Source organism: Rhineura floridana, chromosome 13 (assembly GCF_030035675.1).
Source record: "Rhineura floridana isolate rRhiFlo1 chromosome 13, rRhiFlo1.hap2, whole genome shotgun sequence".
NCBI classification, from domain to species: domain Eukaryota; kingdom Metazoa; phylum Chordata; class Lepidosauria; order Squamata; family Rhineuridae; genus Rhineura; species Rhineura floridana.
In genome coordinates, this window is record NC_084492.1 from 8,440,656 (window position 1) to 8,460,670 (window position 20,015).

Consider the following 20,015-nt stretch of genomic DNA (forward strand, 5'->3'; position numbering starts at 1 on the left):
GGGCAGGAGACAAAAGTGTATGCCAGGAAAGTTTGGAGTGGGCAAAACTTTTACAAGAGTGTTTGTTTATTTCAAGCCTTTACTGCCTGGCTCCCAGAGGAGTTTACAAATAATAACAAGCAGCCTTGGACCTGGAGTTGCTCAGGAATTCTAAGAAACCCCAACATCAGTGCAGTTTTAAAAGGTTAATTTTGTCATCTTGATTCAAAATGGCAGCTAATTGTATCTAAACATAGATAAAAACTTGCTCCTTCATCTCAGAAACCATCACACAAAATTTGTTCACAATATCCTAAGAGGTGTCCAACAGAAAAACATCTTTTGATAATTATAGGAGGCAAGAGTCCTACCTTGGACTTCCAATCGAAAATACATGAAAGAAAAGGAAAAAGTATTAGAGGAGGGGAAAATGCCAACTCTGTCACTAGTTCTTAGCTCTTGTAATGACCAGCTGCAATAGAGGAGAGAAGCCATAAGCTGCTGATCTCTCAGCTCAATTGGATGAGAGGCCCTGAGGTCCCACCTGTCCCTCTTAATGTTAGGGCAAGCATGGGGAACTTTGGTTCCCCAGTTGCTGCTGAACTGCAACTCCCATCAGCCCCAGTAAGTATGGTCAATGGCCAGGGATGATGGGAGTTATAGTTCAGCAACATCTGGAGGGCCACAGGTTCCTCACACTTGCTCTAGGACAGCCTTTCCCAACTGGTGCGCCTCCAGATGTTGTTGGACCACAACTCCCATCAGCCTCAGCCATTGGCAATGCTGGCTGAGGCTGATGGGAGTTGTGGTCCAACAACATCTGGAGGCACACTGGTTGGGAAAGGCTGCTCTAGGATGATGGAACAGCGGCTGCTAGGTGACAATTGAGAGATGTTTCAGTTAGAAAAACCAAGCTTCAATGGAGTGGGGGAGTCTGTGTTTCCTGAAGTTTCAAATAGGGGTGTGTTGTAAATGTGAAATCAAGCTGTCATGTTATTTTTTAAAATATCATAAATGCAGCTGAGTGAAACAGGAACCCATATCTGCTATCTGATCAGGCCAGTTAGTTAAAGTTGCTGCCACCTTGTATGCAAAAATGTTCATCTGTGGTTCACCACTATCATCTCTAGTATATAAGCTGAATGTACATGAGCAACAAAACTTCTGTTTTGGGTGCTGGTTAGTATTTCAGTATCTGTTTTCACCCTCCTGAATAACTGGATTCTTGATTTCCTATCTCCATAAATTCCAGATTGTGTTTTGGTTTTTTAACATGGTATAAAAAACCCTAGCTGCAGTTATGATGTCTCCACAACTGCAATCCTATATATGTCTCCTCAGAAATAAGTCCCACTGAGTTCAGGTAGACATACAGGATTACAGCCTAAACAGTAATGACATGCTACTTTTCAAATTGCAGCCCTGAATGTACAACAATCAGTTGCAGAGACTATTGATTTAATAAAGAGGTTATTTTTTATTATTATTATTATTTATTAAATTTATATACCGCCCGACTAGCAATAGCTCTCTGGGCGGTGAACATGGCAATACAATAACATAAGAAATACAATAAATGACACAATATAGTACAAAAATAATGCAATCTAAAATCAATACAATAACATTTTTTAAAATTAAATCAATTTAAATTAAAATGCTTCAGAGAATAAGAAGGTTTTAACCTGGCGCCGAAAAGAAAGCAGAGTCAGCGCCAGGCGCACTTCCTCAGGGAGACTGTTCCATAGTTCGGGGGCCACCACTGAGAAGGCCCTAGATCTTGTCACCACCCTCCGGGCCTCCCTATGAGTTGGAACCTGGAGGAGGGCCTTCGTAGTAGAACGTAGTGTACAGGCTGGTTCATATCGGAAGAGGCGTTCCGCAAGGTAATGTGGTCCTGCACCTTATAAGGCTTTATAGGTTAATACCAACACTTTGAATCTGGCCCGGAAACGTATTGGCAGCCAGTGCAAGTGGGCCAGAACAGGTGTTATATGCTCAGACCGCTTGGTCCTTGTTAGCAGTCTGGCTGCCGCGTTTTGCACTAGCTGTAGCTTCTGAACTGTCTTCAGAGGTAGCCCTACGTAGAGCGCATTGCAGTAATCCAAACGCGAGGTTACCAGATCATGTACCACTGATGTAAGGTCCTCTTTACTCAAATAGGAACGTAGCTGGGCTACCAACCGAAGTTGGTAAAACGCATTCCTTGCCACTGAGGCTACTTGAGCCTCAAGTGAGAGGGAAGAGTCTAAAAAGACTCCCAGACTACGAACCTGCTCCTTTAGGGGGAGTGTAACCCTGTCCAGGACAGGGTATATATCCACCATCCGATCAGAGAACCCATCCACCAACAGCATCTCAGTCTTGTCTGGATTGAGCTTCAGTTTGTTAACTCTCATCCAGTCCATTGTCGTAGCCAGGCAACGGTTCAGCACATCGACAGCCTCACCTGAGGAAGATGAAAAGGAGAATTAGAGCTGCGTGTCGTCAGCATACTGATGACAACGCGCTCCAAAACTCCTGATGACCTCTCCCAACGGCTTCATGTAAATATTAAAAAGCAGGGGGGACAAAACTGACCCCTGCGGGACCCCATATTGGAGAACCCACGGTGTCGAGCAATGTTCCCCAAGCACTACCTTCTGGAGACGACCCGCCAAGTAAGAGCGGAACCACTGCCAAGCAGTGCCTCCAACACCCCACTCCGCAAGCCTCTCCAGAAGGATACCATGGTAAATGGTATCAAAAGCCGCTGAGAGATCAAGGAGAATCAACAGAGTTACACTCCCTCTGTCTCTCTCCCGACATAGGTCATCATACAGGGCGACCAAGGCTGTCTCGGTGCCAAAACCGGGCCTAAAACCCGATTGAAATGGATCTAGATAATCGGTTTCATCCAATAGCGCCTGGATCTGGCCAGCAACCACTCGCTCCAAGACCTTGCCCTGGGTCCAAGGAAGGCTTTTTAAGGAGCGGTCTCACCACTGCCTCTTTCAGACAGCCAGACACCACTCCCTCTCGTAAAGAGGCATTTATCACTTCCTTGGCCCAGCTACCTGTTCCATCCCTGCTAGTTTTTATTAGCTAAGAGGGGCAAGGATCTAGTACCGAAGTGGTTGCACGTACCTGTCCAAGCACCTTGTCCACGTCCTCGAGCTGAACCAACTGGAACTCATCCAGCAAAACATGACAAGACTGTGCTCCGGACACCTCACTAGGATCAACTGCTATAACTTGAGAGTCTAAGTCCCGGCGGATACATGAGATCTTATCCTGGAAGTGATCAGCAAACTGATTGCAGCAGGCCTCCGATGATTCCACCGTGTCCGGAGGGTTTGAATGAAGAAGCCCCCGGACAACTCGAAAAAGCTCCGCTGGGCGGCAGAGAGATGATTTAATAGTGGCAGCAAAATGATGTTTTTTAGCTGCCTTCACCGCTCCTACATACAGCTTAGTCGAAGCACTAACCAGCGCATAATTGTATCCATCGGGAGTTCGCCTCCATTTCCGCTCAAGCCGCCTCCTATCTTGCTTCATCGCTCAGAGAGTATACCATGGAGCTGTATGAGCTCTACACAGGAGAGGGCGTGCAGGAGCGATCGTGTCAACCGCCCGGGTCATCTCCGTATTCCACAGAGCGACCAGGGCTTCAACAGGAGTGCCAGTCCTATCAGCCGGAAAATCCCCCAGAGCCCTTTGAAAATCTTCAGGATCCATTAGTCTCCAGGGGCGGACCAATTTAATAGGTCCCCCACCCTTGCAGAGGGAAGAGGTTACTGAAAGTCTAAACTTCAGCAAGCAGTGATCTGTCCATGACAGAGGGAGTGTTGTAAGACTCCCCACATCCAGATCACTATCCCTATGTTCAGGTTGACAATTTGGCAATGGATAGAATGAAAACTTTGTGTGGATCCTACCCATAAGCTCTGGAACTATAGTAACCTTTTTAACAAAAATGTATATCTCACCCTTCCTGGCAGTTGAAGGTGGCTAACTCATAAAATACAAAAGTATAACCATAAAAACTAATATAAAAATCACATATCCTTAAAATGTTAAGAAACATTAAAATTCAGCAGCAAGAAAACTATACTAGCTGCAAACCTATATACACACTTATCTGGGGGTAGGTCCCATTGAATTTAGCACAATTTACTTCTGAGTAAATGTGTAGGATTGCACTGACAAACAGTAAAACCAGTTGCAGACTAAAACAATCTAATTAAACCATTTGCTAAAAAGCACAGAAAAATGCAAGGTCACAAGAAGGTTAGCGAACAGAGGCAAATGAGCCTCATTCTAAAAAAAAAAAAAAATCCTTAAAAGTGTAATGATGCCCTAGAGACTACTGTGATTCTAAACATAGTTGCCCTCCACAAAGCTACTTCACACAGTAAAACCAACTTCTGTTAAAAGTACTGAGGGATTGGAGAATAGCTGTAATTAGCTCTTGTAATTGTATGAACATTCCAGGTTAATTATAGGACTGCAAAAGTGATCCTAAAGAGAATACGAACGAGTCATCTCCCTTCTGTTCTAATAATCTTCGCTTTGACTCAACAAAGGTAAGTCCCTGAAGTACTCCCTTACAGGAGAGACAGGCTCTTGTGGAAGTCTGCGATATATTACCAGGAGGAATCTAGGGCATGTCCACATCTTTTTATGCTAATAAAGATTTAGTCAGGAGCAGAGATCTAAATGTAAAATGAGACTATATTTATTACATTTATATACCGCCCCATAGCTGAAGCTCTCTGGGCGGTTTGCAGCAATTAAAAACATTAAAAACAAATATACAAATTTTAAAACAAAAAACAATTTAAAAAACTGCAAAAACAATTTAAAAACACATGCTAAAATGCCTGGGAGAAGTGGAAAGTGTTGTAGGTGTTTAATCGACCTCCCCCACTGAATTTTCTTACAGGTTTTAAGGCAGACAGAGCTTCCTTCCTAAATTGGATTTCTCTCTAGTCTTACATCAGGTAAACTTCTGTTGAATGCAATCATATCACTGGCCATTAGATTAAACTGGTTGATTTTAAAGAACTCTTTCATTTTTTCCTGATCATATTTGGGGATGACTGCCTTTCCCATCTCTCCAGGTCCTTCTTGGCTTCTTGACATAACTGCCCATAGAGCAGGCAGCAGAGACCTCTCTTTCTTGTCATCGCGTTTGTTACATTCACTGAAGTAAAAGGGCAGAACGACATCCACAAGCACCCACATCAGAGAAGTAGCAAGAACCACCTTGCAGTAGATAAATCTCATTCTGTTTTTAGTTATTAGTAGTAACGATGGGTACTGCTTCGATGATGTTCTATTTTTGTGTTTTATGTCTGTTCTTACTACAGAACCATACTCCATCACACCTTGATCCTCAAACTTACTATTTTTACCAATAATTTACCATGTATATGCTGCCTTTCTGGCCAAGAACTCAATATGACTGACTTTAAAATAGTTTACAAGCTTACTTTTTAAAAAAATCAACATTTTCTTGGGAAAACCCTACATAGGTAGTGAACAATAAAAAACCAAAAAAAACTGAGAAAATAACAGAAAAAGCAGCAAAATGTACAAAAAAGTAGCCTTCAATAACATGTCAGTCAACAAAAAGGGGGAATAAGCACAGCAATAGAGAAACAGCTTTTTAAAAAGCCAAATACCAAAAGCCATACTTTTTACAGGCAATAGAATATGATTAACAATGAGGCCAGGTGGGCTTTCCTTACTCCAAAGGGTGCCACAACTAAGAAGGACCCGGGTAAGCACAAGTGGGACTTTTATAAATGGAATATGTTGTCCTGATTCAGCATTCAACAGTGGTGCATAACTCACGTTGGGTAGGAATTAAACCTGTGAACTGAAATTTTGGGAATAGCTGGATGTCATCTTGCACTTTAAGATTAAAGGCTGGCATCTGTTGACGTGTGCTTCTTCTTCCAATTGCATTTTGTTCTAGAATGTTTCATCTATTTCTATATTTAAGGAATGATAGTACAAGTCTGGTTTTTGAGTCCTTACCCTTAACAGCTCTGAGGTTCTGGTAGGTCCTTCATGCCTGTTTACAGCTCACCACTTTGTTCTGACACTGTCAAATTGATCTATCTCCTCTTTTTCCTCTATTCCTTCCCCCCTGTGCACATTCCCTTCTCTACCGCATGCCATAAGTTTGTTAATCTTCAAGGTGCCACAAGACACTTTAACCTAATAAACAATGAAGAGTCTTACAGACTTGAAACTTACTAAGCATATGTTTTTGTGGACATCATCAGATGTACACAGAATAATCCTAAATTGGCAGGCATATATACATACACAGCTGGGTAGTTTCATGCTGGAGTTTCCCTTTGAAGTTCCCTTGTTAGGAGATATTAGTCAGAATGCCCTGGTATGTTGGAATGTTCTATTTGCAGAGGTGGGGAAGCTGTTCCTTGCAAACCACTGCTACCCGTCCTACACCTCACATTGTGTGAGGCAAGTACCCACATGGCTAGAAAAAAGCAATGGGGGGCTAAAGGTGAGCTCTGGATTGCTCCTCTGGGGTAGCAAGGGTGCTCCTACATCCATTAGCTGATAGAAGCACAGCTTACTCCCAACAACACAAAGCAGTTTGCACTGAAACCACTGCTAAAATGGTGCTTTATTCAATGAAAGCTTTGACAGGTGAGCAGGACAACCAACCTGAATCACCTGGTGTTAATGGGATCAGGTGATTAACAGGTGGGTTGTTCTACCCGTCTGTCAAAGTTTGGCCCACAGGAGTGGTGACAGATAAATATCTGTTCCACCCCAGGCCCAAGTGTTCCCTACTCCTATGGGTTTCTGAATGTTGCCATTTCTGATGTCAGATTTGTATCCATTTATTCTTTTGCCTAGAAATCTGTCTGTCCTCCATAAGGGCATTGCTGGCAGATACCTCATTAGAAGATGAGCAGGTGAATGAACTGTTGATGTGGCTAACATGGTTAGGTCCTGTAACTGTGTTGTCTGAGTAGATATACAGACAAAGTTGGCATCTGGGTTTGGTCGCTGTTTCCAACCTTATTACGCAGCCCATTGTTGCTGGTGAGTAGCTGTTTTAAGTTCGAGGGCTGTCTATGACCAAAGACAGGCCTACCACACAAGGCCTCTGAGAGGGAAGGGTAATTCTCATGGTTTGAAAGTGTGAGGGCAGGGTTTAATGTTCTGCGTTGATGTGAGCTCCTTTGAGAGCCTATCTGACTGGAAAAAAAGATTAAAAAAAGATTAGGTATATCAAAATAAAATGCAAAATGGATCCATGCTAGGTGGGAGTCTATCTGCTTCTGCTGGTGGAGCCCAGCTGTGCTGTGAGCCTGCTGGCTCAGCCAGGGGTCCACCACATCCAACTTCCCCCAGCCCTGTGCAAATACTTGTTAGATTGAGCCCCCAGTAACCAGTAAAAAAAAGAAAAACCCAATCGCTTTCCACAATTAGTTTCCCATTGCTTAGTTAGCCCTTTATATAGCAGGCAGTTAAAAAGTTTCCCCTTGATTGTCAAACAGGAAGGAAAATGTAAAGATCAGGACCAGGACCAGAAGGAGGGACTCTCAAGGAGTTAACAAACACACCCTAAATTGTTTTCTCTCTGCCCTTTCCTAAACTTGTAGTATGGACAAGCTTGGTTTTCAGCAGGAATTTAAAACTGAGATAACTAATCCAGCATCAAAGCCGAGCTCACAGTCCAAGAGACAGACCACAGGTGAAAAGAGGGCTGTAGCTATAGAAGTTAAGCTTTTTGCTATTGCTGGGGATCTCTCAAACAGGAGTGAGACAATTCAACATATTTATTTTTATTTATTAAATTTATTAGTTGCCCATCTGGCTGGGCGACGTACAAAATAAAAACATACAAATACAGTAGAACATTAAAAATCTCAACAATAATAATAAAACCTAACCCACCCCAAAAGCCTGCCTGAAGAGCCAGGTTTTCAAGGCCGGTCTGAAGCTCATCATAGAGGGGGCATGGCGGAGATCATTTGGGAGGGAATTCCACAAAGTGGGGGCCACAATTGAAAAAGCCCTCTCCCTAGGGCTTTATTAAACTTCACTAATGTAAGTTAACACACACTCTGCATGGAGGGGGAAGGTCCCTTCCCCTGGCCTGGCCCGGAGGGGGGGGCATTGGCTGGTGCTATGTGCCTCCCCCCCCAACTACCTCACCTAGAAACGTGGCTGCCCTACCTAACAAGAAAGGCTTGTATGAGTGTTTGCTTTAGTGTGGGTCTAATATATGTAAAATGCACTGCATGTATTATATACACGTGTTTGCATACGTGTGTCATACACACACTGCATTTGTGTGTGCGTAGATACATATGCGCACGTGTGTATGTGTGTTTGCTTTGCATGATACATATACGCATACACACACGCGCGCACAAATCTTGTGTTATATGTAACACCACACACAAGAGTTTGCGCGCGTGTCTAATCCACATATAATGGATTGTGGCCCGTGGGTGTCCGTTGGCTTCTACACGGGAGCACACACTAGCAGGGAAACCCGCCCCACGATCCACCCCGGCTTTTCTCGGTCCGTTTCCTCTCCACGTTTTTCGCTTCCACCCTCCGTACCCGGGTAGGGTCACGCTGGCTGGCCCGGTCCCTCGGCCGCCTCCCTCAGCGTCAGCCGCCTGGGAGCTTCCTCCTCCCCCGCCACGAGCCCAGCCCAGCCTCCCTCTCTTGGCTGCACCCGGCCGGAGGAGCCGGCTCTGCCTCCGTCTGCGGGCTGCCACGGCCACGACGGAGCGAGCGGCTTCCGGAGGGAGGCGCCCGTTCGCTCGAGAGGCCCCGGGGCGCCAAGCGAGCGTCCGGTGGCTTGTCGGTCGGTCCGCTGCGTGCCTTTTCGCTACAAGTTCCGTCCGTGCGGGCCGCAGTCAGCAGCTAGACCTCCCTCTGCGCTAGGCCGTTGCCGGGAGACTCCGCGGAGCGTTAAAGGGGTCGGGACTGGAGCCCGCCAGGCCGCCGCCGCCGCGATGCCGCTGCTCTTCCTGGAGCGCTTCCCTTGGCCCAGCTTGCGCACTTACACGGCGCTCAGCGCCCTGGCCTTGCTGGGCAGCAGCCTCAGCGCCTACCGCGCCCTCAGCCAGGCCGCCGCTGAGAACCAGGAAGACCTCGGACCGCCGTCACAGCAGCCGCACCCGCGGGAGGAGAGCGACCCGTCGCCGCGGCGGCTCGGGCCGACCGCCTTGGACGTTGCCTATTACTTGCTCTCCGACAGCCTTTGCGTCTGGGTGAGCCGCCCCGGAAGGGACGAAGGGGCCTCCCCTGAGGGGTTTTTTTTGGAGGGGTTTGTTGGATGGGGTATAATAGCCTGGGGAGGGGGCAAATATAGGGTCTGGAGGATGGGGAGGGGGCTGCGAGGGATGGGCGGGGGTATTTGGAAAGCAGGTGCGAGGAGTCTGCCCGGGGGCGTGTTAGGGAAGGGAATAGTGCGGGGGGGGGACCTGCTTTTTGGACTGTGTGTTATGGGGCAGAATGAGAGCCGTAATAGGGTCATATCTGGCCCACCTTTAAATGTGTGTGTGGCGGGGAGCAGCTGTGGGGAAGATGGGGCTGGATCGAAGAGCCCCATAGAAGGTAGTGGGTTGGATCCCACGTAGTTATTGCCCTCGGAGTGGATCCATGGAAATGAATAGGCCCCTAAGTTAAGTTTTGCCCGCATGACTTCCTCTGAGTAGGGCTAAGACTAGATGCAAGCCAGCAGGGCTAGTGGTGGTGGTGGTTCAACGCTAGCCCTACTCAAAGTAGACCCAAGGTAGGAGTCTTCAGCTTTTCCTAGAGATTCCAGGGATTTAACCTGGGAACGTAAAGCTATGTGCTCAAGCAGCGAGCAATAGAATTGCCTCATCACATGTGCAGATTGAAGCAGTTAGAATAGGTATCCATTATGTTAACACTCTTAAATCATTTTAAAGAGTTACTTTTAGTTCTGTTAATCAGAAGAGGGCAAACTAATTCGAATTAACTATTTTGGTGTGTTCACACCATAAAACATATAACCATAAAGTTGTCTGATCCTAGCTAAACACCTAGAGCAGGGGCTGGCCACCCTTTTGAGTTGAGGGCCACTTTCCCTTGGGGGGGAATCTGTCACGGCTGCATGCTGATGGTGGGCAAGTCCAAAGCTGATGATGGATGGAGCCAGAGATAAAAGTGTTTTGGGTCGACTAATCCAGAATAAAGACTACCCTGCTTCCATTTTCACCATGGCTACCTAAGAGTGGAATTCCAGATTTATGCAACTTTACAGTTGTCAATGTGGACATTGAACTTGTCAAGGATTATCAATACCTTGGCACAATCATTAACCAACATGGAGACAATAGTCAAGAAATCAGAAGAAGGCTAGGACTGGGGAGGGCAGCTATGAGAGAACTAGAAAAGGTCCTCAAATGCAGAGATGTATTGCTGAACACTAAAGTCAGGATAACTCATACCATGGTATTTCCGATTTCTATGTATGGATGTGAAAGTTGGACAGTGAAAAAAGCGGATAAGAGAAAAATAACTCATTTGAAATGTGGTGTTGAAGAAGAGCTTTGCGCATACCATGGACTGCAAAAAGACAAATACCTGAAGTATCACTAGAAGCTAAAATGATGAAATTGAGGTTATCATACTTTGGACGCATCATGAGAAGACATGATTCACTAGAAAAGATAATAATGCTTGGAAAAACAGAAGGAAGTAGAAAAAGAGGATGGCCAAACAAGAGATGGATTGATTCCATAAAGGAAGCCACAGACCTGAACTTAACAAGATCTGAACAAGGTGGTTCATGACAGATTCTATTGGAGGTCACTGATTCATAGGGTCACCATAAGTCATAATTGACTTGAAGGCACATAACAACAATAGGGTCTACTCAGAAGTAAGCTCCACTGCATTTGATGGAGTTCATCTTAAATATACAGTGGACTTTTTTTGTTTTTGTTTTTTAGTACAACAGACCAATAGAGCTGCTGTCATGGAAAGCAAGTGAAAGTAATTTCTTTCTTATTTCAGTTTGCTGTACACACACACTCATACATATATGGCACAAGCCTACCAATTTGTTCTCAGACATCTGCAGGGGAAAACGTCTTTTCCTCAAGCCCTACAACAAGGAAAAAAGGAATAAATAAATATATTTTATCAAATAAAACACTAACCCCGCCAGTTGTCCCGAAACTACATAGAAAGAGGGGGAAGCACTTTAAAAAGCCCGGAGAAATAAGTGGTTAACAGAAAGAAGGAACTCTGGAGGGATGGAAGAATGGGACAGTTTCAGGAGGCATCAAGGGCTACATAAAATGATTTCAGCCCAAGTCAAAAGTTCCACACCTGTCTTCTGCAGTTTGTCCTGCTCTGTAGCTCTCCCAGCATAATCTCCAACATTTTGGAATTTTGTGACACAGGGAATATGTTTGCTTTGGGCAGGGAGGGGACAGACTAGAATTATGGTTCCTTGGTGTCAAGGAAGTGATCCGTCTTTCTACTTAAGAACATTCTCTGACCAGTTTAAAACTTGAAGAGCAAGGCCATTGCCTTGAGGCTGGCATTAGTAGCTGTGCAACTACTCAGTGGTCTCAGTTCCATTGCCATGGGCTCGGATTGTGCTTGAGCTATGTGTCTTGTGTTTGCCTGGAGCGTGTGGGGAGGCATACACAGGCCTAGATTTTGCTGGCTGCGTCTTGAAGCTAATATGCAGTTCTTAACATGCTTTACCTGGTTGTGTAAGCAAAATAAGACAGTGCACTTGATGCCTCTGATAATTAATTACCTGTTATGCAATTAGAGCTCAATAAATAACGCAATTAGATAAAGCAATTAGAGCTCAATTCTGGACATCGGGGGTGGGGTGAGGAACCTCATGCCTGGGGCTCCCCCTGAATTTGGTCCTCCAGGCCTCTCTATTGGACCCTCAGGACTTTCTTAGGCCACACCCTGACCAGCCTTTCTCTGCAACCTCCTCAAGTGCTCTTTTCTTTCTGTAAAGTGTCCTTGAACTGTGATTATGGGTTGTATCTAACTTAGTTCTATTCAGAAATTACTCGACCTAAGTTAGTCATGGCCATGAATTTCAGTGGGTCTGCTCTGAGAGTATAACCCAACGGTTCTTCCTTGCTTGGATGGAGAGAGATTGTGCGTATGTACAAAAACCTCTGACATTTTGCATACCTGGAATGAACCCAATCCACTGTTTCATTGCCTGTGGCCCCACCCACCACTGGCATGTGGCCCCTGGAAGGTGGCCTGTGAGGGAAAGTACCCCTGGGGCTGAAAAGGTTGGCTACCCCTGCTATACATGTTTACTCAGAAGCAAGTTCCATTCTGGCCAGTAGCTTTTGCTGTTAGACAAACATGCATAGGAATGCAGCCTTAATCCCTAAGGTGCCACAGGCAGCATGCTTTGAGATAGAGATAAGGGCTGGATTAACACATGTGCTTTCACTTGGAAGGCAGTGCCATGTGGCAGTCCTAGGAGCAGCTTTTGTATCTAGCAAAGCAATGGCTTTACATAGCTTGAATCTCTGAATCGCCTGTGGGGTTATTTGAAAGGCAGCATGTGAGGTTTTAGATACCGCTTCGTATTTAGTAAGTGTTGGTTCTAAGCATATGAAATGTAATGCATGAACAAACTCAGCAGTAAATTCTTCCTTCAGCTTATTTGGGATAATACAGTCCTGGAGTTTCTTGTAATCACTGCACTTCTGGTATGTGTCCTCATTTGAGCCTCCTCTGTCCAGTTGTATTGTTAGGGCAGGATTTGGGGGCAGAAATATTGGGCCCCACTCACCAGAATCAGCAGCCCCCCCCCCAATGCAGCAAGGCTGGCTTACCACATTTTAAAGTTATGCACATTACCTCCTACTCCATAGGACTTTTAAATTTAAGGTCTTGTAAAATTTCCTAACCACACCACTACCTGTGCCAGAGTTGTACAGTGTTAGTAGCAAAACGTTCTGCCTTTTTCTTTGTTACCTGTAAAGGCTCATTCATGTACCGTAGCTGCTGGCTGTCTTGTGCAGTAATGTTTGTTGCATTCAAATTACACACTTGACCTAATATGTAGTATCTTCACTAATAACGTGATAGAGTGTTTCTCCAAACTTATCAGAGTCGTTTCAGTTTTTAAAATAGTTTGTAAGCTTTGAATGTCCTGCACATACATAGTGATAAGTGGAGTTGGCTGGTGTTAAGTGTGGTTGTGAAAGAGTAATGAACAGAATATTATTTGCCAAGGGAATTCTTCTCCTTGTGCTCAGATGTGTGATGCCCATCTCTTATACATTTAGGTGTTTGGTTAACATCAGCTACAGGATGGCTGGCAACTTCAAAACTTCTGAATTTGACTTTACATATGTAGAATTCTTTACCATTCCAGTGAAGGCAAGTTGTAAGTAGTAATAGTCTTGATTGCTGTTCCTCAGAGGTGTGCCCTCCAGATGTTTTGCGATACAACTTTGACATTATAGTCCAAAAGAGCTGGAGGGCACCAGTTTGAGGAAGGCTGGTCTTGATGAATGATCCCATAATGTAGCTGAATTGGTAATATCCAGTTAAAATCCGCCCCTGTCTTGTGAGAGGCAGTGATGTGGGTTTTTATCGCATAGAAAATTTTTCAGATACCCTAGTGAAGCCTTCTGCAACCCAGCCAGCATGTTGTAGTTGGGAGTTGTAGGCCAAAAGAGCTGGAGGGCACCAGGTTGGAGAAGGCTGCCTTAGAGAGTGATCTAGTAGCATGTTTGTTTTACTTGTATTTAGTAAATAAAATTAAAAACTTTGAAATTATCAAACTTGTCTAATATTTATTTTGCAATTGGCATCCATTATTTGTTGCTAATGGACTTATGGAATTTTTCCAGCCCACACCATTAGTCAGTGGTAGGATTTTATGTGGAATTAGATGATGATGATATTATCATGTATATTTAAATTTACATTTAAAAGTGTTAAAAGCTGTTCTGGCACTGAATCCAGTAGTGCAACTGCCTGGCCTCCTACTGGGAGAGGAAGGGCGGTATATAAATTTAATAAATAATAATAAGCAATAATTATATTTAGCTGTCATAGTTAAAACCTTTGAAGGCAAGTATACATAGGCAAAATGTAAGGTATATGCCAACAATATGTAAATTGTTAGTATATTTATTACTTGTTCATAATTGAACTGCCCCAGTAGTAGCAATATCCAGATCTAAAAATATTAGTGCATGTTCCTTCTTGATTTTTTAAATTAAGATATAGCTAAAATAAAAAAACCCTTAGCTTTTTCTCTTATATAACTTAAATACAATAACTTCTAAACATTTCAGTTTTTAGGAATAGTCATCTATTGTAAGTGACATTAGCAACAATAATTTGTCATGGTGATCTCAGTATCTCCTGTGTCAAATGGAGTAAAGATGGAACGTGGACTTGCTTTAGAGTTTTGGTCTTGTGTTTCATTTTCTCCAGGGAAATTGTCGCTGTGGTTGGTTGTGTTTGCACATTATGATAAGCGAGAGTTGCTGGATTATCATGGTTTATTGTGCACAGGCGGCATTCTGCTGCATGCTGCCTGATTACTCTTACTTTGCTCCTCCCCTAGCAGGTGAAACCAACCAGCAAGCTGCAATACATCTTGGCTTCCCATAGTGTCCAAATGCCCTGGGATCATAGTTTGTTAATGAAAAACAAGCCAGGACAAAAAACCATGGTTTAAGGCTAGCTAGTGATCCTGGTTTGTTAAGGGGCAACAGACCACAATATTGAGTTCAGGTGGAATGGGAAGCCAAGCTTAATTGCAGCTCCCTGGCTTGTTTCTTCTGCTCATGCCAGGAAAGGAATGAAGGCAAAGCAATTGTTCATACATGGTAAACCATGATAAGCTGGCAACCCTAGCTTATCATGATATGCAAGTGTGGCCAATGATTAAGGGTCAAACTACAGATGAGCCTTTCCTCTACTTGCTGCTTCCCCTCATAAAATTCTCCCAAGTTGTTTTGGGCCCCCAGAGCCAGGCTGAGAAAAAGCGTTCTGGAGAAGCTGGTGTAGAATCTTAATTCCACTGTTATGAATAAAGCAGTAAAGTTAGTCATAAGCACATCTTGCTGGTAAGTATGATTTTATTTTTTAAATGTAGAAAGAATAGATTTCCTTGTTTTTGAGAAATGTAGCTCTTTGCTTTTGGAACTGAATTCTCAGTTCAATTTGAAAATGCATTGAACTATCGTTCACACTGTGCTGTCTGGTTGACAAACCACAAACTTGAGTCTCCAGGTCTATTTACTTGGGAATTTAGAGCAACATCCGTTTCCGTGTAAAAAGGCAGAGGCAAACTGGCTCAGCCACATTTTTATGTTGTTTTGGTCTGTGCTCTTATGCAACATGGAAGTGATGGCAGTTTAGCAAAAGATCACTTATATTTTGATGCAATAACATAATGATGTATTTTAGTAAAATAGGCTCAAGATAGGAATATTCTGGATCAAGGACAGATTAACATTTAGTTCTGGAACCAAGTCAAATGTTACATGATATAAATGAGCATTGTTAATGTTTGTTAAGTAGCATGCTTTACTGAGTTTACAAAGATTCACTATTTTTGTCCTTATGTTTAGTTAAGTAAATGTTTTATATGAACAATTGTCAAGCAGATGTTCATGAAAACAGTTAGGATACTATTTCTGTAAACTCATAAGCACTGCCTCTTCCCATATGAACCTACCACTCTTTTAGGTCTGGGATTGAGGACTTGTTCTGAATGCCCCCTTCCCTATCATCTGAGGTTAGGTTGTCTTTGCCTTTCACTGAAACTTTGGAACACAGAGTGGTCTTCAATTCTAGTTCTACTTAAAGTAGACACATTGAAGTTAGTGGAATGATTAATTTAGGTTCATTAATTTCAGTGGGTCTTCTCTGGGTAGGACTTAATTGAATACCACCCATGCTTGCTTTCCCTGGCATGTTCACCCGGCTCCCTCACTCCTGTGTAAGATTTTAAAAAAAGTCAGAGGGCATTTAGGATTACCTGGCAAGGAGCACAGAAGCTTCGTTGTGATTTTTTAATGTGATGTTAGCTGCTTTGAATGTTAGTATTAAGATAGACCCACGACTGTCACCTTGGGGTTAGGGTTCTGATTACCACTGGAAGGATGTAGAAGATCTGGGGAGGTGGGGGGAAAGGAAGAGGCTCCACGGACTGGTTGGGGCAGCTCTGAAGGCCACTTGTTTAAATAATTTTTTTAAAAGTTGGTAATGTGATATGTCTTTTTGACGAGCAGTTAGAACCTACAGGTAGATTCTAAGAAAGAGAAGCACTAATAAATCATCTGGAAACTATTGATTAAATAATTGCAGTATTGCTATCTGTAGTATACAGATAACTGGGGGGTGATGATCTGAATTGTTATAAAGCCAGACTGTTCTGAGACTTTCACTGATGAGTTAGGGATGGATGTGACTAGAATGCCTTGAGCTTTGGCTCTTGGTTACCCTGAATAAACAACTTCAAGGCTGTAAGTTCTGTCTTTCTGGGTTATGACACAAAACTTCCTGTACTTGGAAAGTTGTACTCTGTTTTGTCAGCAAGTGTCAAACAATTTGACCCAGGTTCAGATCTCTGTTCAGCCACGAAACTCATTGAGCGATTGTTGGCCGGTCACCGTCTCTCAGCCTCACAGTGTGTTTGTGAGGATAAAATGGGACAACCATGCATGTTACCCTGAGATCTTGGAGGAAGGGTGGGATGAAAGTGCAATCTCTGTCTCTCTATCCTGTATTTTTGTAAGACGTTACGCTGTCATGACGTCATGCAGCATGACATGCAGGCGCAAAGTGTCTTACAAAAAGGGATGGCAACATAATTGTCAGGCCCAGGATGTGACTCAGGAACCAGACCAACGGCTGTAGTTAATTCGTGTTTTATTAGGGTAATGTCCAAACAAAGACTGCGTTTTCTCATGAAGCAATACAGGGATACAGGTCCTGCGGCATTGGGAGAAAGTTGACAGAGCAAGGGACTTCTTCCCGCCTGTTCTTTAAGAAGGGGCCAAACGGGCGCGCAATCTTTCGCTCCTCCTTAACTGCCCCTCAGGTACTGCCCGCCTTCCCCCCCCTTCTCTCCTGTCTTTTCAGCTGTCTGCGTGTGCGCGGTGAGGGGGGAAGCATCACCCCCTCCTCTTCTGAAGTTTCCGATTCCAGGATGGGGGATAGGGGAGGGGCTGATGGTAAACTGCCTCCCCGCTTTTCGGCTGTGAGCAGCCCTCCCTCTTCCCCCTCTTGCTCTGAGCCTGAAAGAGGAGGAGGCGTGAGAATGTCCAGGGAGGGCTCAGGCTCCCCGTTGCTAAGCGACCTTATCACTGGCAGTTCCTCTGTTTCGTCTTCGCTCCAAAGGGGGGAAGTTCCTCCCCCTTCCCTCTGCCATCCATCCGAATACTCTTCTCCCAACTCTCCGGGATCCAGCTCCCCGGGATTGGGACCCCAGCTCTGCCTTCCGACAATAATTGGCGGGGGAGTGAGCGGCAGCAGCAAGGTAAGGAGTGGAGGTGGGGCTGCGGTGAGTCCCTAGGGGGCAGTTTAGGGAGCTGCCTGTGGGTGAAGGCAGTGTTGGTGATGTGTATGGGGGTGGGGGGGGTACGTTGGAGATCGGAGGGGGGAGCGTTGGTGACAGTAGGTAGGGTTGGCGAGCAAAGCTCTTAGCAAATAAATAAAAAGGCCAATGTTATGCCAAGCTTATAAATTAGCCCCCCAAAGTTAAGTGCCTGCAAACATTTATTGCTCATCTTCTTTTTCCTTGTAACAGAGGTACTCCAGCCTTCCTTTTGCTAATACCTCTTATGAGTGAAAAGCAAGACAGTAAGACATTTTGCAGACTAGAAACAAGCGCCCCTTGCTTCTTCTACCACCCTTTGATTTCTGTGCTGAGCATGCAAGGGAGAAACTTTTAAGTTCTCATTCAGCATAGAAGTGCAGTGGAAGGAAGGAGTGTTTTCTCCTTCTGCCACCAGCCCTCTTGGTTTCTATCCTGCATACGTGTGTGGCAGTTTTGCCTGCTGCATGTCCAGTATGGAAACAGAATGGGTGCTAAAGGAAGGTTGAAGTGCTCCGTGCCTCTGCCAGCAGCTTGCTTGGTTTCTCTGCTTGGTGTGGAAGAGGGCACTTTGCCTCCTCCCTGCTCAGCATAGGAACCAAGCAGGCTGCCTGGTGAGGGGCCAAGTGCTTTGGCACTCTTGTGGAAACCTGCTTTCTTGCCTGGGTGAAATTCATAGTCACCTATGATGACCTGGTGAATGGTTAAAAATAAGACCGTGCTCTGGCAGTAGGGGTGCCCTGGATCAGTGTGCCCAGAATGGTAAGCTCTCTAATGTGAAAGTTTGGGGACTTTTTAATCAAAACAGGACCTTGCATATCTGCGATACTATTACCAAACTGCTAATTTTGTATTATAACACCTTTTAATTAGAATTTCATGGTTTCTCCTCCCACCCCCAATAGTTTAGCCCACCAGCTTAGTACATAATTGAATAACATCGGCTTCTGGAAGTATTTATTTGCAGCCTCTGGTGGCCTCTTTTTCAGGGAACTGTTGACATAGCCCTTCATGTTTTCTGCTCAGGAGGGAGAGAAGCTGATATCCACTCTCTTACATCATGAACACTTTGAGGAGGCAAAGGCTGATCATAATCAGGAGAAACACTCTTATGGTTCTTGATCCATTGAGCAGTTAGGCCAAGAGGTTCCAAACCACTGAGGTTTAAAGTAGAGGGGTTTCATCTTGAGCCTCAAAACAGGGTAGGCTAAATACCCAAACTGCCTTTACTTTTTGTTGCAGGTACTGGTGAATACTGCTTGTTGTATTTTGATGCTGATTGCTAAAGTAATACAGAGTGTTGTGTTTGGCCCTCTCCGTGTAAGCGAAAGACAGGTAAGAAAGGCTGGTGGGTCTTGCCGGTGGGTAGCCTTCCTGAATAACTTAATGGTGTGTTGCAGATGGGTTAGTGGTGTTCATCATTCAACTGGGAATATTTGGTGGTGTTCAGGATAAAATTAAAATCCTAAAATGGTGTTTGGACCCTACTTTCCTCCTTATTTTCCTGGTTATTAGAAGTTTCCTAATGACAAAAGTTACTTGAATATTTCTTTTATGTAACATTCTAAAGCCAAGCCACAGACTCCAGATTTTTTAAAAAATGATTCTGATACAAGTTCAGAAGAAACAAAATAATTCTCTTCATTTCTGTTTCACATATCTAAAATTGTGGGCAACTTCTTGGCTATGAATAACCACATTTTTGAAAGGGGATAAATAACATATAGAAATTTTTTATGTTTGCTCTAGCAGCCCAGCAAGTTAAGCAAATTAGGCTGTTCATGAGCTTATGGCTTGTTTCTCCCAGGCCAACCATGATTGTGAAGCCAAGAACAAATCATGAGCATTGGTTCAAATGTAGTGCTAAGCCAGCCACTCTGTGGCTTGTGTCCTTTCTGGGGGAAGGAAGAAAGGAGCAAAGCGGGAGAGCTCAAGCTGTATGCCCTAGCATACAGGCTTGTGCACAGACTAATTTGCTTGACTGTAGTTTATGGCTTAGCATTGCATCTGAATGCAGCCAGTGGGTGTAGCTCAGAATTATTTTCGCTGCTGTGAACAAGGTAAGGTGTTCTGAACAGAAGAGCAATGCAGTGTTCTGCCCTTGCAGTACAGAAAGGAACTCATATATATATATATATATATATATATATATATATATATATATATATATATATATATACACATACACAAAGTTATACATATATAGGCGGAAGCTGGAACGTTTTGTTAATACAATAAAAACCTCTGTTTTGTTAATCACAATTACGTTCATATATATATAGATCCTCCGTGGCGCAGAGTGGTAAGTGGCGGTAATGCAACTGAAGCTCTGCTCACGGCCGGAGTTCGATTCCAACGGAAGGAGGAAGTCGAAGCTCCAGTAAAAGGGGTCGAGCTCCACTCAGCCTTCCATCCGTGGTTGCTAAAATGAGTACCCGGCATACACTGGGGG

At 44.2% G+C, this 20,015-nt stretch overlaps 1 protein-coding gene across 1 annotated transcript in view; it reads left to right on the forward strand.

Moving 5' to 3' along the window:
* Positions 1-8,462: 8,462 nt before the first annotated feature.
* AMFR (autocrine motility factor receptor) overlaps positions 8,463-20,015 on the forward strand; it is a 45,727-nt gene continuing 34,174 nt past the window's right edge. The window contains exons 1-2 of the mRNA XM_061593799.1: positions 8,463-9,239; positions 18,806-18,898. Coding sequence (XP_061449783.1) covers positions 8,982-9,239; positions 18,806-18,898 — 351 coding nt within the window. The 5' untranslated portion in view covers positions 8,463-8,981. The remainder of the gene's footprint in view (positions 9,240-18,805; positions 18,899-20,015) is intronic.